The sequence below is a fragment of the Leishmania mexicana genome, chromosome 20 (genome assembly GCF_000234665.1).
Source record: "Leishmania mexicana MHOM/GT/2001/U1103 complete genome, chromosome 20".
Taxonomy (NCBI): domain Eukaryota; phylum Euglenozoa; class Kinetoplastea; order Trypanosomatida; family Trypanosomatidae; genus Leishmania; species Leishmania mexicana.
In genome coordinates this window covers 1,390,442-1,417,941 of record NC_018324.1, presented here as the reverse complement: position 1 = coordinate 1,417,941, position 27,500 = coordinate 1,390,442, and the positions used below count along the sequence as shown (strand labels likewise).

At 54.0% G+C, this 27,500-nt stretch overlaps 9 protein-coding genes across 9 annotated transcripts; 1 reads left to right on the top strand and 8 right to left on the bottom strand.

Annotated features, from left to right (window-relative positions):
* Positions 1 to 761: 761 nt before the first annotated feature.
* LMXM_36_3730 (conserved hypothetical protein) lies at positions 762 to 1,307 on the bottom strand (the record flags this gene model as incomplete). The annotated part of the gene is made up of 1 exon (XM_003874680.1): positions 762 to 1,307. One exon carries the CDS (start codon positions 1,305 to 1,307, stop codon positions 762 to 764), a length of 546 nt encoding a protein of 181 aa, XP_003874729.1.
* Positions 1,308 to 2,393: 1,086 nt separating this feature from the next.
* Positions 2,394 to 4,277, bottom strand: LMXM_36_3720 (conserved hypothetical protein; the record flags this gene model as incomplete). The annotated part of the gene is made up of 1 exon (XM_003874679.1): positions 2,394 to 4,277. The coding sequence occupies one exon, from the start codon at positions 4,275 to 4,277 to the stop codon at positions 2,394 to 2,396; it is 1,884 nt and encodes a 627-aa protein (XP_003874728.1).
* A 1,037-nt stretch (positions 4,278 to 5,314) lies between these two features.
* LMXM_36_3710 (conserved hypothetical protein) lies at positions 5,315 to 6,670 on the bottom strand (the record flags this gene model as incomplete). The annotated part of the gene is made up of 1 exon (XM_003874678.1): positions 5,315 to 6,670. One exon carries the CDS (start codon positions 6,668 to 6,670, stop codon positions 5,315 to 5,317), a length of 1,356 nt encoding a protein of 451 aa, XP_003874727.1.
* Positions 6,671 to 14,459: 7,789 nt separating this feature from the next.
* On the bottom strand, positions 14,460 to 15,044 carry LMXM_36_3700 (conserved hypothetical protein; the record flags this gene model as incomplete). The annotated part of the gene is made up of 1 exon (XM_003874677.1): positions 14,460 to 15,044. One exon carries the CDS (start codon positions 15,042 to 15,044, stop codon positions 14,460 to 14,462), a length of 585 nt encoding a protein of 194 aa, XP_003874726.1.
* A 1,393-nt stretch (positions 15,045 to 16,437) lies between these two features.
* On the bottom strand, positions 16,438 to 19,668 carry LMXM_36_3690 (conserved hypothetical protein; the record flags this gene model as incomplete). Its single annotated transcript, XM_003874676.1, has 1 exon — positions 16,438 to 19,668. One exon carries the CDS (start codon positions 19,666 to 19,668, stop codon positions 16,438 to 16,440), a length of 3,231 nt encoding a protein of 1,076 aa, XP_003874725.1.
* A 715-nt stretch (positions 19,669 to 20,383) lies between these two features.
* Positions 20,384 to 23,317, bottom strand: LMXM_36_3680 (mitogen activated kinase-like protein; the record flags this gene model as incomplete). Its single annotated transcript, XM_003874675.1, has 1 exon — positions 20,384 to 23,317. One exon carries the CDS (start codon positions 23,315 to 23,317, stop codon positions 20,384 to 20,386), a length of 2,934 nt encoding a protein of 977 aa, XP_003874724.1.
* Positions 23,318 to 23,885: 568 nt separating this feature from the next.
* LMXM_36_3675 (putative calmodulin) lies at positions 23,886 to 24,527 on the bottom strand (the record flags this gene model as incomplete). Its single annotated transcript, XM_003874674.1, has 1 exon — positions 23,886 to 24,527. The coding sequence occupies one exon, from the start codon at positions 24,525 to 24,527 to the stop codon at positions 23,886 to 23,888; it is 642 nt and encodes a 213-aa protein (XP_003874723.1).
* Positions 24,528 to 24,723: 196 nt separating this feature from the next.
* LMXM_36_3670 (conserved hypothetical protein) lies at positions 24,724 to 25,743 on the bottom strand (the record flags this gene model as incomplete). The annotated part of the gene is made up of 1 exon (XM_003874673.1): positions 24,724 to 25,743. The coding sequence occupies one exon, from the start codon at positions 25,741 to 25,743 to the stop codon at positions 24,724 to 24,726; it is 1,020 nt and encodes a 339-aa protein (XP_003874722.1).
* A 661-nt stretch (positions 25,744 to 26,404) lies between these two features.
* Positions 26,405 to 27,238, top strand: LMXM_36_3660 (nudix hydrolase-like protein; the record flags this gene model as incomplete). Its single annotated transcript, XM_003874672.1, has 1 exon — positions 26,405 to 27,238. One exon carries the CDS (start codon positions 26,405 to 26,407, stop codon positions 27,236 to 27,238), a length of 834 nt encoding a protein of 277 aa, XP_003874721.1.
* Between the last annotated feature and the right edge of the window lie 262 nt (positions 27,239 to 27,500).

Genomic DNA, 27,500 nt, shown 5'->3' with positions numbered 1-27,500 from the left:
AAGGGGAGGAGTGGAGGTGAGCGGGACAGCGAGCGGGCAGGGGTGGAAGCACCCCGCCCAGACGACCAAAACGAAACCATAAAAAGTCAGGCGAGGCAGAAAAAGGGGTGAGGCAGGCGGGCAGGAGGAGAGTGGTGAGAGGTGACAGAGAGAGAGGCTGGAGCAGGGTACGGGTGCATTCCTTGTAAACGCACAAAGGGGGAGTGCGGCGAGAGGCGTGAGCGCAGAGTGCACCACGGCTGGGGGGCTCCAATACCGCCACGATGCCGTCCACATTCAAGAGTTCAGGCCGTGTTGCTTAGTCACCGCCCAAAACGCTGTGAGCATGGCCACGCTGTGCATGTTGTGTGTTGCCCTTGAGTGCGCTAGGCTAAGGAAGAGTAGCACGAGTAGTGCACCACAGCCCTTGTCTCTCTCGCCGCTATCATCTCCAGTCCGTCCGCTACCGACGCGCAGCACAGGAGCACCACGCCCACAAGACGAAAAAGGTGTCATGTTTCGTTGCATAGCAGGCAACAATTCGCGGCATCTCGAGGGGAAAAGGCACCGAGGATCCCTCCACCACCACGACACAAGCAAACACAGAGCGGATTAGCAGAGAACAAATGGGTTCGAAAAGTCCCGCATATTGGCTGCTAGGAAGATGCATTAGGACATACACCGAGTGTATGTGTTTGTGCGGGGGGAGGGGGAGGAGTTGAGTGAATGCTAGACATCGACACATACGCTCCAGTGCGTCGCGCAGTCCCCACGCGCCGCCCCTACTCGTTTCGGCATGACTTGTGCGGACGTCGGAGGTCGGTGAAAGAATCAGCCATGAGGTCCGTCACAGTAACGGTGGGTGAGCAGCCGCTGTCGCCCTCTTGCAGGGTCACCAACATCGCCCGCTTCCCCACACTTCGCGCGATGCGCACGGCCCGCACTTGTTCAAGCTCAGCGAGCGGCCCAGTGAACAACAGGCACTCGCCGTGCGTCCCCACATCCTGGTAGCCGATGTAGTTGGCGCCAAACTGGCTTCCATGGCGGAGCCTGTAGCCGTGGTCTATGGTGAGAGCGGCGTACACGACACAGTCTCGTGCGTATCTCTTGCGGAGTACCTCAAACTGCTCCTTTGTGTCCGCAGACGCAAAATGCACGCCGTCGGTCCGCCGCAGCTGGGATTGAAGCAGGCTGACTTCTTCGACGCTCAGCTGCCACCCAGAGCCGCGCTTTTTGCACTGAGGGTAGTGCGTCGACAAGTACGCGATGGCGGCCGCCGACTTAGCTACGCTAAAGAGTGGGCCATTCGTTCCTTCAATGACAAGCATGGCCTCCCCATGTCCGTCCGAAGTCTTGTACGCGTGCGTTCGTGTAGAAGCTGATTCAAAGCCAATACAACGGGCGCACAGCGTCGACTCAGTGGTGAGCGTCCGCAGCTCCCTTTCAGAGAAGGACGGGTGTGCAAAACTCTGCCGTTACCGTCTGACACAAATCCCATACACGGGGAATAAAAAGAAAATACGCACGAGAGAACGAGGGGGGAGAAGCACACGAGAAAGGTGAGCAGAAACGGGGGAAGAAAGAAAATGTACCGAGTTCTAGTTCGAAGTGAATGTACGAACGTGGAACGGTCCCTTTCGGGTGTGTCTCAGCGAGCAGAGAAGACGTCCCTCGACGGCCACGGATGTGCGCAACGCGCAATCGGCCAACATGAACGGGACGCGGCTCATCACAAGGCAGAGAATCACACAAGCGCCGGGATGCGAACGCACATCAAACACCCGAGCACTGCGCGCTTGACAAATCTACTGCTGCCGCAAGCCCTTTCCCCACCTAGCCACCCACCCCACTGGTGGCGTTTCGCCGCCCCCCTCGCCTTCCCTTTTTCGTGATGTGTCACCTCTTCCGTTCTCGCAAGTGCGTCGGCGAGCTTCAATGTGAACAGAAGCGATGCACAAAGCACACAAAACCGCCCCCACCGCCACCCGCGCTCCGCGCACTGACCATACGTCCATCATTGCCTCCTGCCGTACCGTCCCCATCGATTCCGCACCGCATTCGGTCTCCGAGCAGGAAGAAGGAAAAAGCAGTAGCAGATACCCGACTTCGCCATCTGGCCTTGTCCAGCGTGCGTGCGTGGAGGCGAGCAAGAATTAAGAAACTGAAAGCTGGAGAGACACGAGGAAGAGCACACGCACACAGAGAACGAGATACGTACGCACACGAGCAACAGATCGGGCAGCGCTGCAGGCGCGAGTGAGAAAAGATAGAGAAGATCCAGGGAGAAGAGCACTGGCTCTTGGAAAAGACATAAATGAGCACTTAGGCACCACCATTGTCCGTCCCCCTCCCCCTCCTCGTGAGTTTCCATCTCCCTCTTCTCACCGCTTGCAGCCACAAACCATTTCCAGCGCCTATGTCATGATTGGGTTCGTGCGCCCGGTACTCTGTTGCCGGCGCGCGTTCCAGCGTCCCTCGAAGATAGGCCGGTACTTCATCTTGGAGAGGTCGAAGACGACACCGTCCTTGTTGGTAACGTAGCGCTCCTGATCGTACTCGACCGGGTCGCTCTCGGGCAAGCCCGCGCGGCGCTCCTCCATCATGCGCTTCCAGCGCTCGTATGTTTCGCGCTCCATCCCGATGATGCGGCCTGTCTTGGGGTCCACGACGACGATTTCGTCGTCGTTGCGCTCGTGTGGAAACTTGGTGATCGGTATCGTGGCCGAGTTCCACGGCATGAGGTCTGGCTCCGGGGTCTCGTCCTTCTCGAAGGTGCCGCCGGATATCGCCTTTCTGAGGCGCTTCTCCAGCGGCTCGCCGGTCGGCCTGCCCTTGATTTCGCGCCACGTCGTGTTCTCGATGTAGTCGTGCAGCTCCTCCTTCGGGTACCAATGGTAGTAAGACGGGAGCTTCTCCCAGTCCACCGTCTCGCCCGGCTCAAGCATCGGCAGCAGCTTTGTGTGGCTCGTTCCAGGACGCACAAGACGACCGTCGCTTAGCTGGTGATATTGTGGGCCAATACCGGTGCCCTGGGTTGCCCTGTACTTCTCCGCGACCTTGTTCTGCCGGAAGAGGGACGGCGAAAACTGGCGCATCGGTGAAATGCCGAGCTGGGTGTCGGACAAGGAGAACATGTCGTTCTCCACAAAGTCGCCAAAGCACTCCACCCCGTAGCCGTTGGTCGGGATAGGGTTGATGATCGCCAGGGCGGAGCGGCGTGACACGGAGAGCTGGACGCCAAAATGACCACATGCTTGGGGAGTGGTCAAGCAGTGAATCACCGTGCCGCGTTTCTGAAAGGCGATGCGCAGATCCTCGTCGATGAAGTGCAGGTTTCGGCCAGTGCCGAGGAACACCACATCCGGCACCGGGTACATGTGAAGCAGCACCGCGAGAGTCCGCTCATTCACCTCCTCAAAACTGCCCACATTCCAGTGGTAGTACCCTTTCTCCGTCACGATGCACGACCCGATCACCTCCCTGTCGTTGATGAAGACGCTGTCGGGGGAGTACGCAGTAACGCGCATCGTCGACATGCCGCGCGGCGTCTCGATGCGATTGGCGAACGGGTTCGCGTTGTACTGTGTCGCCATCTTTTCCTCGTTGTAGAAACGCTCCTGGCCCTCCTTCGTCTGCAGCGAGAGGCCGCTTGCCGACTTGCCAGACTCCCGCTGGCGCTTCAGCCATTGCGCCAGCGCCGTGCTATCCTGCGGACGGTACCCCGGCGTCAGCTTGAAGGGGTCGTAGTTTGGGTCACTTGGGTGCGGGAGACGCCGCTTGCGCGTCTCTTGTGCGGCGATGTCGGATCGCTTTGCTTCCGCCACGAACTTGCGATACTCGGCCTCATTCTCCACCTGTAGTTGGCGCCGCAGCAGCACCGTTTCCTCGTCTATCTCGTAGTCTTTCGGCTCAGGGGTGTGCACAAGCTTGTTCGCCGAGTCGATGTTCATGTAGTGCTCTCGCGAACCTGCACCGACGAATGGAAGGCCATCTTTGGTAGTCGGAAGGTGGTCCTCCTTGACGCGCTGCTCGAAAATGAGGCGCTGCTGATCGAGCCACTTCCGGTCACGCTCCGCCATGTAATCTTCGATCGACTGTCCAGGGCGGATGCCGATGCGCACGCTACCCTCCTGCTGCTGATGCGTCTTCGAGTAAGCCTCTGAGTTCATTGGCAGCTCTGTGAGCGGGTTGTCGCGCGGGTCGGGGACATACTTGTGGATGGCGCGCTCCACAGCACGCTTTGCCCGCGTGCGCCATCCAATCTTGTGCGTGTCGCGCACGCGCACGCTGGCTCGCATCGTGGCGCACCGCCACCTGCACTACAATGCAGCGACAGCGAGGAGAGAACGAAAAGCAGGCGACGGTGCAGGAAGGGTAACACCTCGACAGAGACGCAGCAAGCCAAGACGGGAGCGGTGTTGGTGGTGGAAAAGGTCCCACAAAAGCTCAACGGCTAGGAGCACGGGTCCCTCTCCCTTGCGTGCTTGCGTGTACGTACCGGTATGGTTGTCCGTGAATGCACGGACTTCTACGTCATGGAGGAGAGAGACAAACGGCAGAGGCGCAGGGGGCGAATGATGTAAGTCAGGTGACACAAGAGGGAGAGAGTCAGAGATGAGGCCTGTGATTCCGTTTTGCGCATAGGATGAGTTCTTTAGTCGCCTTGGCTTTTGTGGCCAAGTGCATCGTCGCGACACAGAAGCCACACATACACACATCCTTCAGTTCTCCTTTCGTTGTCTGGGGTCGGCAACGCCAGAAAGAGCCCTCCCCTGCCAATCTCCACGCCGTATGGGGCATCACCTTGCCCGCACGTACGCGTGTTTGTGTATGCGTGGTTCTCTGTTTGTGCGTGCTTTTATCTTTCTGTGTTGTTTTGCTTCTTGTGTTAAACGGCGACTGGAGGGCCGCGCATGTCCTCTCACTTGGCTCACGTCGAGGCCACGGAGGAACAACAGAAAAAAAAGAAAAAGAATGGCCGGGGTCCGACACACCCACCAGGCGCGCGCGGTTTATCGTCTCTCCGAAGCACACGTTTGCACATCGTATTTTCTTTCTCTCTCTGCTCCTCCCCTGCTCTGCTATCCCTCACCCACACAAGTCAACTGTGTCGCGCCGAAGGGAAGAAAGGAGTTGGCCAGAAGACACCGCCGTCGCGCAGGAGGAGGCGCGCGCCTATCTGGCGTATACGCCCACGCACGCACGCATATACACGCGTAAGGTGGCACGGACAGAAATAGCGACAGATGATGTTCACTAAAGGCAAAAGTACACGTGCTACGCCATCGGTCTCCGCGCCGCCACCACCACTGCCAGCAGCAGCAGCAGCCTAAACTTAGACTGCCACGTACTCCTCCATTGTCGTCACTTGCGCATTCGTCATCCTCAACGTGTCGCGGTAGCGAGACTGCGGCACAATGATCAAGCGTCGCAGCAGCGGCTCCTCTGCGGCCGGGATTAGCATTGCCACCTCCTCGTTCTTCTCATCGACGTACACAATCGTCACCAGGCCAGCGATCGGGGCCAACGGCGCCTCCTCGAGAAGCTCCGCGTGGGAAAGAGCACAGACGAGAGCTTGGAACGACGCGTCGGGGTGCACCACACGCATAAGGACACCGTCAGCGCTGCCAGGCGCTAAGCCCTCCCCCGCCTCCTCCACAAACGTCAGTGATTTGAGCGGCACCACCACTTTAGAGCAGCCCAGGGAATAGAACGGGGTGCCGGTGAAGTACTCCCTCAACAACTCACGACTCGACGAACGCTCACACAGGTGGGCAACTGGGTCGGTGAAGAGAAACTCACAATCTGGCAGCACCCGCTGCACATCCTCCTGCAGAAAGGTGGACCACCTCTCCTCGCCGTCCTCGCGGCTGCTGACGATCACCACGTGCGACGGACAGAGTACTTCAATGAGCTTCTTGTACCAAACACCCTCCTGCAGGTCTGCCAGCGGCGCAGGGGCATCGACGACGACGTGCGATTGAGTCTCGTTAAGGGACGGCGCATACGGCGACGGCGACTGCTGCTGGGCGGCGGCCGCCGCCCCGCTTAGTTCCTGAATGTAGCCCATGACTGTTTCATGCAGCTGGTCGTAGTAGTGCAGAAGCGAGTTCACGTTGCTCGCAGACGGGCGAACGGCGGCGCCGGTGTAGAGGGAAAGCGGCAGAAGCTTCGGGCTCGCCGTCAGCCCCGGCCAAAGAGGAGCCTCGGAGACCTGGATGCAAGACACGCACCCTGGGGCGAATAGGCAGTTCGACTCCGCATTCAAGTCCATCAAGAACACGCTCTTCTTGTCATTGCCGTAGCGCATGAGCAGGTTGCACAGAGTATGTGCTGCGAGCGTCTTGCCACTGCGGGAGCGACCAATGACGAGCACCTTTGTGCGCTTCGCCGCGAGAATAGTGCGCCGCGTCATCTGCACCAGCTTGCCCGCCCGTGCCACACCTCGCTGGGTGTCTACTCTGTTGTCACTCGACAGCATACACGCCGCTCCCTCCAGCGTGAAGAGCGTGATGGTCTGTCGATCCGTGTGCAGGTAAAAGGTATAGGGGCGGTTTGCGTCCAGCATCACCCCGGCCACATCCAGCAGACCGGACTGGAGTGTTATTTGCACGGCGCCATCCCCGATAAGGGTGTACTCTTCACCGGCGTTCAGCGTGAGACGGCGCGAGGAACGTTTCTTTGGCGGCATCGGAATTCCAGCTAGCCCAGCACTGTCCCTTGTTCGTCGTTAAACACAGGAATTGGAGGGGATGTCTGCGGCTGTGTGTTTGTGTGCATGTATCTGTGTGGAACTGTGTGTACGGGTGGCTGCGAAAAAGCGAAGCCGGTGAACCCTGCGGAGGTGCGAGCCAAGGATGTTCGTGAGCCGGCCTGCGTGCAACGGCCTGGTTGGCGCTAAGCAAGAACATGCCGGCCAAGACAGCGGTGATCGAAAACGAAAGAGAGTGGTTCGTCGCGCATGAAGAAAGCGGACAAGGAGCACGAGCATAAAGACCAAGGGAGAGAGGCAAAGATTGGGTGTGTGTGGGTTTCGTGCTAGTGAACTGGAACGCGAAAGATGGAAGAGGAGCTTGCAGCAATCTCCTTCGTTCTTTATCTCTACGCAAAGAAAGATCGAGCAATGGTGTGCGCCTGACGCAGTCCGTGTGTCGCAGTGCTGTAGGAGGGGCAACGCATTCTTTGGCTTGATTTTGTTACTGTTGTGAGGACCTCGCACACGCAGGCGTACGCCTCACCTTGTTCGTTCCTTCGCATCCCCTTTTCTTTTCACGGTTGTCTGTCTGCGGGTCTGCCCATGCAAATACGAATCCGTACACAACAAGAGAGAAGAAAGTGGTGGAGAGACGCAGACAGAGGAAGGAACGGTGTCGTAGAGCGAGACAGCGCAAAAGGGAGGGAGACGCCACGCGCATCCACGCGGAACGCACAAGCCTGTGTATGCACGCGCGCGTCTTTTTCGGCCGGTCCCTCTCTCTCTCCCTTCGTCGGTTGGTACAGAAAATATTCGCAGATATCCGCCGTTGGAAAAACAAAACAAAGGAGGAGCCGACACTAAGGCAGTGCAAAAAAAAAATAAACAAAAAGGAAGAGGACAACGGAACGCTATTAAGTTCCATGGATATAGATATATAGATATAGATATATATCATGTACGAAGATGTCGTACGGTACACAGAGACGGAGACAGACAGAGATGCACTGGAGGAAAGCAGCCGGCACCATACACACACACAAAAAAAAAAGAAGCAGTGCTTGTGAAACAGAGCAAAGAACAAGAAACAAAAAACGACCAAACGAACTCGCCAACCGACAAAAGAACCTCATCAACCAAAAGGAAGGCGGAAAGCGCAAGCAATGCTGGAAGTGTGGGAGAAACTCTGTGTGGGTATGTGTGTGTGTGTGTGTGTGAGAGTGAGCCGCAGCTAAAATGAGCAACACGAAGGTCAGTTGGCGTCGATTGTGAGGAGAAGGAAACCAAGAGAGAGTTAGAGCAAGCAAGAGAGGGAGAGAGACCGACAACAGAGACAACAGCAGCAGAGAGCAGCTGGCACAGGGGCATCCACAACGTATACAAGCATCTGCAGTGAAACACGTTCACATATATAAATTCATCGTTTTTTAGTCATGTCAGTGATCACGTGTTGAACGCGCTGCGGTTTCTGCTGCTGCTGCTGCTGCTGTTTTTCAAAAAAAACTTCCTTCTTTTCTCCCTCTCCCCCGCATCGTCGTCGTCTCTTCGCTTCCGTTGCTTGCTGAGGCCTCCGCATCTGCGGGCCATTGAATTCGTTCTCTTATCCTGGTAGAAGTCGCGAACGGCCCACTCTGGAAAGACACGCAACACGCACGCCCTACGCACATGTCCCTCACATGCATATTGCGTACGCTCGTAGACGCACGTCCAGTAAACACGGGAGACGATAAACCGTAAGAAGATGAGAAGGGAGTAGTGGAGGGCGAGATGAGGGAAGGGAGGAGGAGGGAGGGAGGGGGAGGGGGCAGAAAGTCATAGGTCGAAAACGCAAAGGGAAACGAAGAAAAATGGCGGCGGCTTTGCATTCCCTCCCCCCTCTCCCCTCTCCCCTCTCTCTCCATCTTCCGCTCCCCCCCCACATACGCAAGCACACGCGCACACGCTGTACCACATGAGAGACAGTGGTGCCTGCTTGTGTTATTCTTTGGCTGACCAGCAGCAACTGAATGCAGAGCTTGGACTGAGAAGGGCGATGTAAGGGGAGGAGCCGGAGAACGGGGCAAAGCGTGGAGTAGTGCGGGAGGGAGGAAGAAGACGTGGAAACGTCTCCGGTCAGCGTTATATGACGCGGTGGAGGGAAGAGGTGAGACATGACGGTGAGAGTGAGGGAAGAGACAAGAGATACCACCTACCTCTCTTGGGGCTGCTTCTGTGTTCTTTTCGTCGAGCCTCTGTCTCTCACCTGTCTATCAAGCAGCCTGTCTGTCTGCCTGCAACGCTCCCTTACCTTTGACTTCCCCTCCCTCCCCTCCCCTTGCACAAGCCTCGTCACACCTCTACCAACTCCTCCCTTCCCCTCTCCGCACGGAGAAAGACGGAAGGTCCGGGAAAAAAGGGCGAGGTTGCGTTGGGAAGGAGAGGGAAGGAGAGGAGAGGAGAGGAGGAGAGTGGAAGCAAAGGAAAGGGGCAAGAGGTTGCACAAAAACGAGGTGGAAACAAGTACACAAATTACACAGCGGTGTAAATAGAAAAAAAAGCGCGCGCACACACACAAACACACGCAGAGAAACACATTTGGTGCACCGTACTCCAGATTGGTACAACTGTGCTCACGGGCCTCCTTGCCAAATTAAGGCTCATCCAGTGGAAACACAGAAGCAAACAGAGAAGAGAGCAACATTGAACAAGAAAAAAAAAGTTGAACTAAAGAAGAGGCACACACACACGTGTATGGCAGAAGAAAGCAAGAACATATTGGAAAAAAAAAGGTAAGCATGCTGAGGTGTGGGGCTTTTCCTCTTCTGGCAGATGGCTCAGTGTAATCTGTAGCTGTGTGTGCAAATCAGGCATGTGAGTCCGCACAGAGCTCGAGATACACTGTCCTTCACCCCCTTTCGTTTTCCTATGAGTCCTAGTGTGCGCCTGCGAGTAGGTGCAGGTGACAGTGCTCAGTTCATTGAAGGTGGTATAACCATGAGCGCACATACGTGCGCAGGCGCTACCTCTTTATTTTATATATATCTTCTCTTTTTCTGCCTCTCGTTCGTCTTCCTTGCCCTTCGTCATCGTATTCTCCGGGTGATGCTGCACGGGTCACACACAACCGTTCCCCTTGTTGCTGTTTTTTTTTGCACGTCGTCTGTACTCGCACTGGGGTGGATAGTGAACGACAGCTGGAATGACTGTTGAGAAGATACGGTTAGCTGGAAGAAGGAGAGGTGGCAGAAGGGAAGCAGAGAGGCCCGCTGACACGCTAGCACGGCAAGAGCAACCATGAGAAGCAAGACAGCAGACGAGAGAAATACAGAAACGAGAAACATCCGAATCGAAAGGCAGAGAAACACAGGAAAAAAGAAGATAGTGGAGCAGATTCGCGCGCCGCGCGTGTTGCGCGGCACTATCAACGCAGACGGTGCGCCCAGCATACTTATTGAAGTAGCCGCATCGCTTTTCCTTCTTTTTTTCGTTGTTTCGCATGTCGTCAAAAGAGAGGCAGACCAAGAGAAAGAAAAAAAGAGCGACAGGTAGGTGCACTGTGACGTTCACGGATGTATTGGGATGCCTTGCAACACGCCTGGTGGGCATTCCTACGTACGCTCTGTATGGAACACAAGGACACACAGAAAGGAGAGTAATAATAGAAATAAAAATGGGGAAAAAAGAAAACGGCAAGACACAGGAGCTGAAGGCTGTGTTCGTGCGTCTGTTAGCGTGTATATGTGCGCGTGTAGTCCCAAAGTACAGCATCATACACACACACCTCCTCCCCCACCAAAAAAAGTAGAGTGAGGGAGAGTGAGAGGCGAGATAGATGAGATGGGGAGGGCAGGAAGGCACAGCGACTCTTTTTCGTTTTTTTTCCGTGCCTTTTCTGTTGTTGTTTTTCAGCTCACGCAAAAGCGTAGTCTGAGAAGAAGGCGCACAAAACAAACCAAACAAAGCAAAGCAAAGCAAAAGGGGACTTCACTTAAACACGAGAAAGAGAGATGAAGGGAGGGAAATGATGATGAGAGTTGGGGAGGAGGGGTGGAAAGCATGTGACGAAAGAGCACGTATTGATTGGCTACAAAAGATCCTAAACGCACGCTGACACGAAACACACCTACGCACACATAGGCGCGTGATGGGCGCTGGTTTGTCGCACGCCTTGTTGACCCTCTTTACTTCTGGCGGCAGGCCATCTCTTCGTGAAAAACGGGCCGCCACAACATTAAAAGATAGAGGGACAAAACCCGACGCCGAAAACAGAGCTGCCTTGCTGTCTGCAGATGGCGCGTGTGACAGCACGCCAATAAGTACCGTTCGCCCACATATTGGGGGCCGTGTAGGTGATTCTGCGCATTGCAGTGTAATGTGGAGTACAATCATCTAAGGAAAAAAAGGTGGAGGTTTACTTCTGTCGCTGTGAGAAGGGCGGCTTCACAAAGAGGAAGGAAGAAAAAGAAAGCGCCGCCGCCTCCTCACCCCCCATGAGCAATGCTCAAGAAGAAAACGAGGTAGAAGCACGCACAGCGAAGCATACACGCAGACGTACAGGAAGATGGTGGAAGAAAAGGACGATGAAGCGGCGAATGGGCGAGGGGGGCGAACTCCCAGCATCGTTTCGCCTATACCTTCAGGCCAAGCTTTCCATTCCCCAGAGACTATCTCCTCTCCGCCTGCAAGATACCACCTCAACGACTACACATACATATGCACAGACCGGGACACGCAGATATACAGTGAGGTTCGAAAGAGCGCGGGTGAAAAATGAGAAGAAAAGCAGGCGAAGGCGAAACGAAATCACGACAGAGTTAGCACACGTAAAGGAGCATATGCACATGAGAGACACGCAGGGTGAGAGAGAGCATTCAAGAAGAGAGCCACTACTATTCTTTTTTTTGCGTGCCTTCTTCACCTTGATCAGTGCATCGGCAGATACACGAGAAAGCACGACACTTCAAAAAAAAAAAGACAGTCACCTCTCTGATGCACTTCCTTTTCTCCTCCTCACATTTCTTTTCTTTAGTTTTTTTTTGCCTTTCACGCAACCCAAACGCTTGATTTGTATCTTGTGCCTCGTGCTGCTCCCTTTCTGCTCGGTCTCTGCTATGCGAAATCGCTCATTAGCCAGTGCGAGCTGAGCAACAGAAACGTTAATCAATCCAACGACACAAAGATACACACACACATACACACACACGCGAAAAAAAAAAACGAAAACGAGAACGAAAAGGCATATTAAAATAAAATAGGGAAAAAATAAAGGAAAAAGGGAGAGATGGAGAGAAGACAAATCGAGCCCTGAGAAAAACAGACGGAGGCGCAAGAAGGCGGACGGAGGACATGGCTCCAACGGAAACAAAGAAGAGACGGAGGAAGGGAAAGATACTGCTGGAAAGATGGCAGAAAAGTTAACCAAGAAAAAGCGCACACCCGAGACAACATCGATGATTCACTGTCAAACCGCGTGATACCAGCACAGCACACACGCAGAAAAAAAAATCAAGAAGAGTTTCATGCGCTCTGTCCGTGTGCTTTTTTTTTCTGACCTTCTCCCCTCACCCATTCGTTTTTCTTTTCGCGTTTTATTCACTTCATTCGTCTTTCGTTTTCCTATTGTCTTTCCTTTTGTTGGGGGAGGGGAGGGGGAGCTTCCGCTGCCGTTGTTCGCCCAACAGAGCACAGCCAAACCACACGAATCCATATATATGTCTCCAAAGGCACACAAACCTGGAGCATGAACGCAGAGTGACACCCCGAACAAACATGTAAGCACATCGTCACGCAGACAGAGAGAGACATCTTCAGACGGAAAAACGGGGGGAGGGAAGCGGAAAGGAGGGAGGGCGAAGAGGTTGGCGACACAGAAAAAAAAAACGCTCTAGAGAAGAGTAGGCGCCGAGACAGTGGTGTACAGGTGTCCGGTGCTTTTCCTGTTTTCTGTTTCTTCAGTACTGTCGACGACCTCCTCCACTTTCCTCACACATTTGCTTAATGCTATCTGGGTGTGGCTGATTGACGTGCCAGTGCATTACTCTTTATCTTGCCTGCATCTGTCTTTCATTTTTGTTCGCGTCCTTTTTTTGTTTCGGGGGGAGTCTCCTGCGCAGCCGATTCTTTCACGCCTTTTTTCCCCCTTGTGCGATCACACGCCCATTCAACCACACCTTCACTAGCACGTGGTGTTTGTTTGGTTGCTTGCGCTCTCTCGTCCGTCCCCACTTGGAACTCCTCCCCGACATGCACTACTTGCACAAAAAAGGGAGAGGGGGAGCCAGAACAAAAAGACGCGTCTTTGTTTCAACTTCCTTTTCGATCATTGCGCTTATAACTGTCATTTTTTTGTTTTCCGTTTCGCCGGTACCGGAGCACTGAACAATCGCCGCATGATGAGGCGCTACATGGATAGAAAATACATAGAGATATACATATATGCGCAAAAGGTACACAAATGGGTGGCGGCAGGGCAAGAGGGAAAACAAGGCAACATCACGGAAGGGAGGATACTTCGCTAATCCATGCCAAAGGAAGTGCATTGATAAAAGGATAGAGAGATGGGTGTGCCATAGCTACATTCAGGCATACATGAATACGGCGTGCACCAACACAGTAAGAAGAGAGAAGGCAGGAGCAAGCCAACAAATACACGGACACACAAGCACACACACATTCTCTCTCGACTGAGGTGACACACATTCTGAGACGGAATGGCGAAGTTGACCGAGGGGTAAGCATTGTGGGTGTGGGGCGAAAAGAAACAAAAGACGGGAACGAGGGAGGGGGAGAGGCAGTAAAGCAGTTAACAGACGGGGGAGAGAGAGATGGGGTAGCCAGACGGGCAGTGAAAAGTAAAGAGAGAGAGGGCGAAGAAACCAGAAAAAAGGAGGGTGAAAGAGAACAGGAATGGCAGCGTGAGACGAAGAACATGCGGGAGAACAAGAGCCAAAAGGAGCGAAACAAAGAGAGATACAAGCATACAGAAAAGAGAGAGAGAGCGAATCACCGCCACCGCCCAATGAGAAAAAGAAAGAAGGCTCCACACGACAGCGGAGCACACACATCCACACACACACACACACATGTAGTAGGTTTACACAAGAAACAAACGTAAAGCAAGGAGAGTCGCAAGAACAGAGCGCGTGGTTGCTGACCACGAATGAAACGCAAAACGAGAAGGGGGAGGAAAGTGAGACAACGGCAAAAGAACCGCACAAAACAACAAACCAGGCGACGGAAAAAGGGAAAAAAAACATGCGAACGAAGAGAGAAAAAAGTTCTCTCTGTGATACACGGACACCCACAGATAGAAAAAGAGGAGAGAAAGGAATAGTGTTTATTGTTCATCACTTCGTGTGTGTGTGTGTGTGCTGGCGGTGTTGCTATCAATGAAAGTGCGGCTTTGAGCTACTCAAGTGTGCATGTGTGTGACTGGGCCTCGGCAAACAGGCGTAAATCGGAGAATATGCGCGTATGCGTGTGGTGGGGAGGGAGGTTGTGACCTCAGTCTGGCCTCCACACAGTCAGGCTCGCACAGGTTCGTGACGGGACGCCTCTATTTTGCCCTTGTGTAGGTTTACCTACGTAACGTACAGGGGTCGAAAATGACATGCGGCGAGCACACCTGCGCCACGTTGAGATAATGAAGATCCGCCATTTCCTTTGCGTAGCCGCTGGCTCCTCCTGATATCGTGTTCGGCTTCCTCCTCCTTGCGTCCTTTTTTTCGCACGAGAGAAAAGAGCTAATACAAAACACAAACAAAACTCTCAAAACAACGCCTTCTCGGTTCTCTTCTGTGCCGTCTCCCTACAGGGCATGGGAATAGCTCGGCGGCTCCGGCAGACCTGCTGAGAATTTGGATATCTTTGCCACAATTGAAGTGCAGCCGTCCGTGGCGCACCGCAGCTGCAGCAGCATCTCCTCCGCAACGTACTCCACGTCACCCTCGGCGATGGCCTTCTCGACAGCGCGCGCCCACTCCGGTATGTTCTCCTGCGGACTAATGCCGCCCAGTAGCGCAAAAATGTCCTTGTGCTGCAACGACATTTCAAGAGCCTGCACGGAAGCATCGCCGATGCCTTGGAAGACGAGGTGGTTGTGACGAAACACGAGGGCAGCACTCATGCCTTGAAAGCGCATCCGCCCGTACTGGAAGAGTTCCCGGCCCTTTGTCATGCAGCTGCGCAGCACGACCGCAGCGTTCGAATCCGCTGTCTGACATGCCATGGCGTTGTCGAGGCACACAAAGCATGGGTCCGCAGCAGTAGACTTGACGGCGCGATCAGCAAGGTAGAGGTGACCTGGGGTGTGTTTCGAAGTCAGGTCGATACGGAAAAGGTGCGGCTTCCGCTGCACGCTAGCAGAGCGCAGTGCAAGGCAGAGACGGAGCATTGGTGGAGAGAGGAAGTAAAAGCAGGGTTGCCAGCCATCCAACGCGTTCCCCGCGCGACGCACTCCCTTTCTGCCTTTGAGTGAAGAGGTTGAAGTGCGCGTATATGTGCGCACTTGTGTATATAGCGGCGATCGGCAAAACACGGCGCGCAAGCGCGATTCCGTCAAGCCGGAGGAAAGAAATGAGGCGCAAAGAGTGCAAGAAGGCCGAGTGGTGGGAACAGTGGCGGCACCTTTCAGAGAAAAACGAGGGCAGGCGAAAAAAGAAAAAGAAAAAATCAGTAGTAATGACGTAACGGAATGTGTGGTTGTGCCCACCGCATCTTACGAGGGTGGTGCGATTCAGATTAGTACGTTTTTTTTTGTCGTCGTTGGGTTTTCCTTTGAGGTTGGTAGCAGGGGTCTGTGGAAAAGCGGGCGTGGGTGGGTTAGGAAGGGCCTATGATGGCAACCGCACTGAAGTGCGATGCGGTCAAGACAAGGAGGGGAGGAGGCCTGCGTGTACGTGTCTGCGTCAGACAGCGTATGAAGTCGTGTGAGCTGGCAACCACAACACAAAGAGTGACGTAAAACGCAAAGGCGAAGTGAGAGATGACGGAAGGTAAAAGGTCGGGCCCTCTTCCCTCTGAAGTCGGTGATACCAAGGGCTGTTTTCCAAGAAACAAAAAAAGGGACGATGGAAAAGGAGGGAAAGTGGAGACAGAGGGAGGAGAGACAAAGAACAAAACAAAAAGAAAACGTAGGGTACGCTGCGGATACGTGACGGCATACGTTGAGGCAGGAAAGGGGGAGGGGGAGGGATGGGAAAGAGGGCGTCACCGAGTGGGGAGGAAACGGTGGCAGGTTGTGGCATGAGTGAGCACGGGGTGAAGGAAGCGAGAAAGATATTCAGAAAGTGGAGGCACAAGAGAGGAAAGGGAAGGGATAGAGGGCGTTGAGTAAGAAGGCCTCTGCGACACACTCACACAAACCCAACCAGTGTATCATGATAAGAGGCATCTAAACTCCTCCCGCAAACGTGGCTCCTCTGCACGAGAAGCTCGCATGTAAAGGAGAGAGAGGCGGCACTGTTCGCCAAAGTCAGTTGTGCTTCTGTGGAAGAGGAGGGAGACTGACAGAAGCGCTTCGCCGTTGACGAATGACGGCGGTCGGTAAAAGGCACAGCTGCGATTCCGCTTCTTTTCATTCTGTATTAGATTCCCCGGGCCTCTGGCAGGTGGCGGGGATTAGACAACACCGAAATGGGGAGGGGTGGCAATGAGGAGTGACCGCCTCCCGTGAAGGTGGTGCGTCTCCTTGCTATGGGCAAACCCCACAGAAAAGAAAGAAAACTGACGAGCGGGAGCAGCCAACAAAAAAGAAGTTTGGAGTGGGGTTGGAGGCGTGTATGCCGTCAGAATGCTGTCTGGCTCCCCTGCGATAGCTTCCGCATGTCGTCTCCGATGTGTTTGATGGTGTGCACATCCTCCTCCGTCAACGCAATGGCGCGCTGCTCTCCTGCTAGCATGCTCCGGCTGCACTCTAGCAAGTGTGCTGCGCAGATGTGCTGAACAGTAGGGCTGATCTTCGGCACCAGCTGCCCCAGCGCCAGCACCGTGTCACCAATCTGAAAAAGCGGATTGCGGTGCCCATCCAGCAAGCTCATGAAGGTGTCAAAAATCGTGGGCAGCGGCACGCCGACCTTCTCCAGCTCGTCCATGGCCAGGGCTGGAGATTGGCCATCAAAGGCAAGAAACTCAACAAACGGGAAGAGGGGCAATGGGGCCTGAAATGTGCCGAGGTACTCCCGCAGAACACGCTGCACAGCCTGTGGCGCAGACAGCCCCACAGCCTTGAGGAACGTCAGCACACCGGTCAGCGCATTGGCAATCAGCAGCTCGGGAGAGTCTGAGTGGATCTTCAGCAAGTCAAGCTGGATGCTGCACCCGCCCAGCACTTTGTAGCGTCCAGCCAGTTCGAAGAGAGAGTTCTCATTGACGTAGTGTTCCCGCAGCGCCCCCAGATCCGCCTCCACGGTGCCGCGCGCAAAAACGAGATCCTTGCCGACGGCCAAGTGCTCGGCGATGAGACTGGCCAGCTGCTGCTGCAGCAGCAACAGGAACTGAATCAGTCGATTGTCGTCCGACGGCACGGCAGTGATGGCGTGCTCTATGGCGAGAAGTCGTCCGTCGAGGGGTACAGACAGATTGCTGCGCGCCAGATCGGCAAACCGCAGCGCCGCCTGCTGCACGTTTCCGTTCGCCTGCTGCTTGATCGACGAAAAGAAACGCCCCGTCAAGGTGTGCGCCGGGTCGACGCAGAGTCCCATGTCCACGACAACATTCGCGAACGTCAAAATCCGATGGTCAGCGAGGGTGTGGCACTCCATCCAGTCGAGCAGGACGGAGCTCAGCTCGCTGTCGCACGCCGCGTCGCCAAGAATGGTCACCAGTGTGTGGTAAAGATCGCCAGTTGAAGAAATGGTCTCGACCATCGACAAAATGTCGGATGAGACGCTGTGATCGTGCGGGTAGCGGTAGACCAGGAGGCGGATGCGGGGCTGCGAGGTGGGGAAGCTTGACTCGAGGAGGTCCGTCGTGTACGAGAGAAGATCATACTGCACAATGTCGAGGATGTGCCGTCGTGTATATGTCATGACAGGCTCGAGCGCCTTGTCCAACACCAGTGACAGGAGGGTCGCGGCGAGGCGGCAGCGCTGCGGCAGCACGTGCTCCTTCTGCAGGAGCTTGTCCGTGATGTCCTTGTTGTGCCTTGCCAGTAGATCCATGCACAGCGACACTTGCACCGCTACCGGGTCGCTCCTCCATAGTAGGTCCTCCAGTCGACCAGGAAATCGATAGGTGGTGCCGGTCTGCAGGAGCAAGTCGTAAAGCCACGCGATCGTTGTAGCGTGCTTCGCAGATGACAGCAGCAGCTGCAGAACCTCTGCCTGGGCGTCCACAGCGCTGATGTCCGTCAGCTTGCCGTCTGCGCGCACCAGAACGTCATCGTCCCACTCCAGTCTCTGCCGCGTGGGGCAATCCAGCCAGCCGCCACGGTTCAGCACCTCGGTAAGAATGGTGCTACTCTTCTCCAGTCTAGACCTCGACTGCGCCAGCTCCTCCGTCAGTCGCCAGTAGTGAAACGACAAGCACAAACGCGACAGCTCACTCAAGCCCCGCATTGTATGTTGGATGATGCCACGAGCGCCATCTGACAGGCGCACCCCGCACACTGTCACCGTCCACGGGCGGAGAAGGGGTTCGAGGGACTGTGACAGGTACGAGATTGGGAGGCCGCTTAGTACCGCGTCAAGGAGAAGGACCACCCGCGCCTGCGGCTCGAGCTTGCTGACCGCATCAATCCCACTCGTGACGGAGGCCGCGAATTGTCGCTGCAGGAGTTGGCCACGGGGCATGCGGCCCAGACGCACAATCATCGAGTCCCCGCAGTACACAACAAAGGTGAGAAAGCTGCCGCCATCGCACACGCTCCTCTCGACCCCGACGCCGCAGATAGGCTTGCCTAGGAAGTGCTGTGTGACAACGTGCGTCGTGGAACTGACAGGTGCCTCACAAAACGGCTCGCAACGAGTCACGAGAAGCAGAGACGAGGTGAGCTGGTCCGCCAAAAGCAGCGACGAATCGCACGCGCATGCCAGTGAGATCACCGTGTTCGTCACTCCACTAGGGAGACCACGCAACTCACCCACGGAGAGCGACCGCAAGGTTCCGCGCTTGCCTGCCGTGGTGCGCAAATGCACCGGTACACGGCCGCCGCTGCTGGTGATGAGGACAGCCACCTGCGTCTCTCCATACTCATCCTGCAACGGGGGCACAATCGCTACAACCGCCTCCTGGGGAAGCGCGGCAGAGCACTCGAGCTGCAGATCAGTTTCGTCGCTGTACATCCACAGCGACACATTACGGTTGGAGAGCATCAGGAGATACCCCCTATGCCGGTCGAAGAGGCTGTGCACATACCTCTTCGGGGACAGGTAGTCGTACGCTGCCTGGACCCAGCCGTATCGACTGGGCAACACATTCGCATGCAGCTCAGGGTGCAGCGAGTCCGTGTTGTCCAGCGTGATTGCCAACCCCTCCACGCTGCAGTTCTCACAGCACAAGCCGTAGAAGTTCTTACCAAAGTGGTGAATGCAGGCGACGGCAGACGCGGTAGGGCAAAAGGTGCTCTGGAGCGTATCAGCTTTCCGGCTGTCAGAGTCCCGAACAAGGGCCACGTGAACGCCAGATGCAACGGCTGCAAGCACTAGCGTGCACGTCTTGGATACCCTCTCCACGTAAGCGTCCTTCAGAGTGTCGCAAAAAGGGGGGAAGACGATGTACCGGCCTTTGTTATTCACCAGAACCAGTCGCCGACTACACAGAAGTGCATGATACTCGTTCACGTAAACGGCGCGACGGCATGTTTCGCCCAGAGACGCGAGCAACGACGGCTTCCACAGGGCGAGGTGGTCCATGTTGAAGTATCGGCTCCCCAGCATCGGACGTGCTTCCTCTACCGCTGGTCCATTGGCACTGCACCGACGTTCTTTGGGATCGTAGCGCAGGAAAGCCTCCTGCAGCGACGTGGAGAGCCTCGGCGAACTCCCTTGTGCTGTTGACCCTGATTGCCCCACCACCATTCTGCAACAGAGAAGGATCTATAGTATGACCGTGCGAATGAAGTCAGGTGTGTGGTGCGAGCGGGAAGAAGTGGGGGAGGGGGGTGGTCTGTAACACGGAAAAGGATCGAGGACTGCACAGGGCCCACCAGAAAGAAAAAGACACGAGAGCGAGGGAAGAAAAAAGGGGAGAGAACACCAAGTCGGTGGGGAGGCGGTGGTGGTGTGCGTTAGAGGCGGAGAACCATCTCATTGGTTGCTGTGTGTTGTGGAAAACGGAAACGCTCGTGAGAGTCGATTCGACAGCACCCGTGAAGTTCGCTGCTGCAGCTCCGTGAGAGAGATGAAGCGAAGGGGCGGCACCATGACATTCAGAACAGACCGTGTTCCATGAAGGGGACGCCTCCTACCGGCGATTTCCAGAGAGGGGGGAAGCACCTGGGGCAAATAAGTGTGTGTTCAGGAGCGTTACATTTTTTTCTCAGACACCTTTGCGAGGCTGCATAGCAGAACGCTGTTTTTTTCTCTCTTTGTTGACGTCGTTGCCGATTCAAAAGCCGCTGCAGATGGGTGTCTCTGGGCGCAGATGTGTGTGCATCACGCTCCTGGAAGCCAATCGCAACAGACGCCTCGGCAGTGAAAAAGAAAAGGGGGAGGGGGAGCAGTACAACAAACTTCCGCTCATCGGAAGAAAAGCAGCATAACAAGAATAGTACGAAAAATGAGAATGCAGAGACTAGTCGAAGGACCAGCTGATGACGGTGGAGTCACTGAAACTGCTGCGGGCTTTAGGTGGCTTTGCCCCCTCGTCGTTTGGCGACGTCTCGGCTAGTACCTCAGCCAGCTGTGACACCTCTTGGTCGAGATGTACAATGAAGTCGTGCAGCAGCAGCGTGCCAGTTGTTGCGCGCTCTGACGGATTTCTCTGCATGCAGGCCTTGATGAAGTCGATCGCCTGAGCGGATACATCACTTGGGTACTCTTCTGGTGCGCCATAGCCAAGCAAGCCATCACCAGAACGCTTGATCTGCAAACACTCGCAGACGACGCAGCCGATCGACCAGATATCGCTTTCCTTACCGCTCGGCTTCCCGTCAACGACCTCTGGGGCCATGTAGCTGATGGTGCCAACCGTGCCCTCTCGAACGTTCGTGGTGGCTGTGCCAAAGTCAGACAGCTTCAGCTGCCCTTGCGAAATGAGCATGTTGCCTGGTTTAATGTCGCGGTGGATAATGCCACACTCGTGCAAGTAGTTGACCGCTTGCAGAAGTTGCTTCATGATGGTGGCGACGTGGTTCTCGGGCAGTTGTGGGCAGCGCTTGATAAGGTCGGCCACCGTACCCTGGTCAGCCATCGCCATGAAGAGGTTGAGGGTTGTCTCGGTTCGCTCGCAGTAAAAGTAATGAATGATGTTCGGATGTGTCAACTGACACAGAATCCCAATCTCATTCATAAACTCGTCGATGCGCTCTTCAAAGTTGCCAGAAACGCGGATTATCTTGACAGCCATTTTTCCGCCCGTCAGGGTGGAAGTCGCCTCGTATACGGCAGCGCACCCACCACGCCCGAGCAGACGGCCCTGTGTCCATGGACTGTTGCGCACCTTTCCGAACACCTCTCGCCGCTTCAGCAGCTCCACACCGGCACGCTTCGCCTCCTCGCACTTGTAGGTGGCCCTCTCTAACTCCTTATGGAGCGCCTCATTCGAAATCGGCTTCTTCAGAAGGGCATCACCGCGTTTTGCACCGCCGTCTAGCGCCTCAGAGGTTTCGATTATGTAGATGTGCTTCGCCAGCAGTGCCTCGATCACGCGGTCAAAGCCTTTCACGTCGACGTCGACAATAGCGCAACCGAGGTCGGTCGATCCTTCGATGGCTTGCAAAGCCTTTCGAACGTTCTCAATCAGCCGCAGAGAATGGCCGCAGCTCCAGATGGAGGCAGATATGTTGTGACGGTGCACAGCGTTCTTCTCCAAGAGCAGCACAATGAGGGGGTCGTGTCCGATTGGCTTTTGTGCAGCGGCGCCTTGAGGCTTCAAGGCTTGAATTACCTCATCCTTCACCATGAAGGGCAGCAACAGCTTTAGTGTGCCGGGGGAGTCGACTACAATGCCACCAAGGTCATTTGCAGATCGGGTGATGCCCATCAAGGTATTTCGGTTGAGCCCAGACATGTCATGACGGTAAACTACAATGAGCTGGTACACCGCACTGGTCGTGCGTTTCTGCTCAACGCGAACGCTGATTTTTTCGCAGAACAGCTCAAAAGTGCGATTCAGCACAGCAGTAACGCCCGCCGTGTCGCAGAGAATAGGCGGCAATTCGGTTACCTTTGGATCGACCTCGACGCTCACGTAGCGCTGCCTCCCTTTGATGACCTCGGACAGCAGCTGCCGAATGTGCGCGCTTCTCCAGTCCCTCGCCAGCGCGGAGAGGTCGCGCAGGTTTTTCCACCGCAAGCAGTCCACAATTTGTCGAAATTGGCTGTCCTTGACAGACAGCTGCGACAGTTCTGTCACAAAAAAAGAGTGCAGCACCGTCTGCGTCTGCGACAGCTCATCGGAGCGTACAGACCCGATGAGAGTGAACCCCACGGACCGATTCGATTTGGCCTCTCGGCTGACAACCACTGTTGCGCTGATAGAGAGTGTGCCCAAACTCATATGTGCCATGGTGAGGACCTTTTCTGAGAGGTCCAAGTTTTTCACTGCAGCTTCAGTCATTGTTGCGTAGAGCTCCACCGATCGTTCGCCATAGAGAAGAGAATTTATATTGTTCCCCTCGACGTCTCGCGCACTGAAGCCGAAGCAAGTAGCCGCGCCATCGCTCCACATTACGACCTTCCCATCAAAGTCCGTCATGATAATTATCATATGTCTATAGATGGGGTTCAGTCCGATCATAGCAGGAGGAAGGCCTCTGCTCCGCAAGACAACACTCCCCTCGTCTTCGGTGGCCTCTGTTAAGAGCATCGCGATAGCACTTCGGTTACGATGGGCAGTGTCGGTTTCAACAAGGAACGCATCTGTGTCCTCGACTATCGCTTGCTCGGTGAGTTCAATTCGGTCCGACAGTGGGTTGTAGTAAGAATTTTGGTTTTGAGCGTTGTCACAGGCCATTCGCACCATCCAGTCCACAAACCGCTCCGGTCCTCTGTATCCGCGCCACTTTAGGGATGCATAAATGAGTGGAAACAGGGCACATAGGCACACGACACTCACACAGCTCAGTATCAGCGCAGCAACATCCCCTTTTCGACAGCAATCTTCTCCAATACTGATAAGTATCACCGTCGCAATGCAGAAAATCACGGCAAGAAGAAGAGAAGCGACAAGGGGAAGCGGCAGCCGCTGCCATAGCTGCGGAGTATGAAGTTGTGAAGTGTGCGCTGCAAGTAGTTCCGCGACTCGGTGTGCAGGGTTGAATGATTTCACAGCAATACACTCCGTATATGTGCTGAGTAAATGAACGAATTCCCTATACCGGGAGTAGCGGCGGTAGTACCATCGGGCGGCGTAAATCGATCTATAAATGATTCGGTACAACATCTCTGAAGAGCTCTCTTCCAGCTCCCTCGTGTACTCTGGTAGCTTCCTCAGGACACTCAGGGCCAGGAAAGCATCGTGTATATCATATTTTTCGATGGGTGTTCTCGCTGAGGCGCAGCTCATCTCTTCCACTTAACCTAAACTGCAATACAGTGGCTTCATGTATGTTTCGCATCGCGAAATAGGCAAAAATGAGAGTGTGGCGCGAATGCGTACTTCGAACCTGTGAAGGAGTGATTGCGGGAAGCAAAAAGCGGATAAGAGAAAGAGTGCCGATTTTATGTACAGAGAGCGGCACCATCGCCTTCTCAAAGAGCCGGCGTGCACACACACAGGTGCCCACAACGTGAATGCAGCTCAAGATGGAAAAGCTCGCAAATGCAAAGTATAGCGTATACAAGTGCTCATGAACGCGTCCAAGAAAATTGCAGCTTTCAAGGCCTCTCAGAAAGACATAACTGATATACGTCACCACTAGTAGATACCCGATGTTTCTTTCCCCCGTTTTACTCTGCTTCAAGCAACAAAAGAAAGAGTAAGGACAATAATAATAACACATGTCACAAAGGGGGGAAAGATGAACGAGAGGTGCTCTCTCCAAACAGGCCCAGCACAAAAGTTTTCACGTTCAAGAACATGCAAAGATAAACTGAAAGGGGTAAAAATAATGATACATGTTTTCCAGGTTGAGTCAAGGCGTTGCGCCCCATCCCTCAGTCATCACACGACGAAAATCGTCAAAGCTGAGCTTTCCGTCGCCATCCGCATCCGCCTCACTAATCATGTCGAATGCCTGTTGTGATGTCAGGAAACAGCCAAGGCGCCCCATCACAAAGCGCAGATTGGACACAGTGATGAATCCGGTGTTTCCTAGGTCGTACATGCGAAACGCACGACGCATTTCAAGCTCCTTTTCCTCCGGGTCGTTCAGCTTAGTGGCGACAAGCGTGAGAAACTCCGGGAAGTCGATCACCCCGTTGGAGTCTAGGTCAGCTTCACATAAAATCGACTGCAGCCTTTTCTTGGACACTTTGTGACCAATGGAACTGAACACTTGCTCCAAATCATCCACAGTAATGCTACCATCACAATCAACGTCAAATGCGGAAAAGGCTTCTTTAAGCTCAGTAATTTGTTGAAGAGAAAGAAGGTCTGCCATTTTCCGCAAGAAAAAAAAGGTGCAAACGGGATGGCCTTTGTTGATATGGCTGAAAGTGTGTGGTTTTGTTCTGCATACAAAAAGCGCCAGCAACCGCAAGAGGAAGGAGAAGAGACGGAAACGCTGCATTTTTTTTTTTGAAATCGTAAAGAGGGTCGAGCTTTTACCCGCCATCTCGGCATGTGCAAGCGCTGCACTAGATCAGCCAAAAAGCATTATTACTTGTTCTTTTTTACCACCTCATGAAGTCGCGCAGCATCACAGGCTGCGGTGCCTGTTGCTGGATAAACGTTCCTTTTTTCCTTTCTGCGTTGCAAGAAGCAAAAGAAAATACACATTGACTTAGGAGAAAAGGATAAGCCCATTGTGCTCACTTTCGCTGAATTTCAGCAGCAGCTTCGTCATCATCTTCATCTTCAAAGCCGTAAAGTTCCGCCTCTGCTCGCTGACGCTGTGTGTGCAATCGAGATCGCAGCACTGGGTTCCACAGCTTGTCATCTTCGATGCTCGACATGAGAGCACTACTCATTTCCTCATCCTGACGCGACATTCTCAATTCTGATTCTTTTGGCGCAGGTAGGTCGTGAGCGTGAAGAGGCGTTCCACCTTGCATTCCAGTCTGAAGGTTTTTGATTGACGTATAAGAAACTTCGTTCCGATTCATCATGCTCGCTCCGAAGACTGCTTCGTCATCGTCGCGCTGCAGCGCCTGTAGCTCTTTCATTTGATGAGACCGCCGGTGGGCCCAGACACGCTCCTCGTGTGTGGTTTCTTCCCAGAAATTGTTGTATGGTCTCGGTATAAGGCTCTCGTCGACCTTCACACCGTACTTTCGAAGTACCCATTTCGCTTTTCGATACCCATCAACAACCATCATAAAGCAATCCCACGTTTGGTTCACGTACCGGCTAGCGCTAATTTCTTGATACACCATTCTGCGATAGTACTCCTGCCACTCAGGTGGCAGATCACGCAAGCGACGGTATACCCAGTAAGTAAACCGTTTCGCAGGACTCACAGTTTGAAAGTCATACCAACTGACCCGATACGGTGTTTCCCCCATCGTGTTCGTCAGACCTTCCGACAGTGGCTCCGTTGGCTCATCGCCAGTTGTCGAGCTGCCGGCGGAGGGGCCACTTTCAGCGCCTTTGACGATTTGGTCATGCTCAAAGGTGGGTGCGAATTCAACCTTTTTCAGTTCTTCATTTTGTTTTCTGTCACCTTTAATGAGATGCCACCTGCGCTGAAAACTCAAGACTTGACAGTCGTCAAGCATCCGAAGAAGGGGGGCTCGACCCGACGTTGCCTTCATTACACAGACGAGATTTCTTTGTTTCTGATGATGCGCAGAGGAGCAAAAAAAAAACGAAAGTGTTGCCAATGTAATCATCAATAATATGAACGAAGAAGAGGTGAGACAAACAGAGGGTGGAGATTGCCTTTGAGCGCAAACGAGCACGACTATGCGTTCCTTCACAGAGATGCAAAAGGCCCGGCAATGTGCAAAACGGATTTCCTCTCCGCCGCTGAAAACACGCGTCCCAGAACACAGTGATACAAAAAAGGACGCGAAATACCCCTTTTTGACAGGGCTTGAGCTTTTTAGTTTCCTTGCAATGATCAACTCGACGGCGCATGTACACGTCCTCTTTATGGTGTTGGGGCAAAAACTCAGTTTCACCCCTACGTCACGTTTATTACACTGAAGGCGTTTCTGATATATTCAGAAAAACTGCCTGATCAAGTGTTTCCGGAGCGGACAGAGGCGCTTCGAGAAGTGGCTGCACACGCTGGAATGCCTTATGAGCACCTGCAAGAGATAGTTCTTGTCGAGTACGAAAGAGCTTCGCATAGTGGTGAAGGGAAGGGGGGGGGGCGTACCAACAAGTCAGAAGCCGATGCTGCAAATTCACTCCTCCAAGCAGTGGACACACATATCTCTTGTGTGTTTTCCAACGCAGAGTACCTGAGCGACGGTAGAGCGCGGGGATAAAGAGCCCGACAAGCTGCTTGAGCTCCTGGTTTCTCTTTTTCCTCCAGCAGAATTGCCAATGACATTGATAAGCTTTCCTCTTCACCCACCCGGTGCACTTCTGACGGTCTCCTCACCTCCGTTTCCCCCTCCTCACAAGAGTCTTAGACCTCAACGCTTTAAAGCACCTTCACAGTTCCATATCCAGCTTCAGGTCCTTTCTGTTTTGAGAGCAACACAGACCATGAAGCATACCTATGTCAGAACGGGACTCGAGGTCGTCAGTGGGCTGAAATTCACACGACTTTGTGCTCTCTCATACACCGCCAGTGGCGATGGTGCGCATCCAGGAAATAAGTGGGAAATGGTGCAGAGGACCACCCGATCCACGCCTGTGAGTGCCTTTGAACGCTCCCCGGCACCAATCCCGGTTGACGCCGTCGAAATCTGTGCCGTGGTACGGAGAAGCAGCGAGAGGTTCATTGTTGTTGTTGCACAGTATCGACCACCAGTGGACTCAGTTTGCTTGGAGTTTCCAGCCGGTTTGGTGGACGAGAACGAAAACGCTGGTCAAGCTGCCATTCGTGAGATGCACGAGGAAACTGGCTTTGTTGTAGATGAAGCTGGCATCGTGTCTATTTCACCGCCTCTCTCCACGGAGCCTGGCCTCACTGACTCATGTTGCGTTTTGGTGCGTCTTGACGTTGACGGCGAGCGCGCAGAAAATCAGAAACCAAAACAACGCCTGGATGATGGGGAAGACATTGAGGTTCTCATGATTCCTATTTCTGAACCCAAGAGCGCGTTAAATGCACTTTCAGATGTGGTCAAACGATACGCGGAAAAGGGCCAGCGCGCGATTGTAGACGCAAAGCTATACACATTCATGGAAGCTCTGGCGTGGGGCGTATAACACATTTGTATCGCGTGTAGATCCAAAACTCTATTGAAGCAAAACTCCCCGCGAAGGTGCATTACTAGAATGCAGAACGTGATCATCATAGTTTTTATAAGCGGTACTATGAGATTTACATATCCTGTTAAATCATAAATGCTGGTTTATGCTAAGACCTGAGGATCAAACGTATTTACAGCGACTGGGATTTTTTCACTTTCTCACGAAGTACCACTTTCCTTCCTTTTTCTGACATCTTCCTGTGCGGTGAACTGATTTA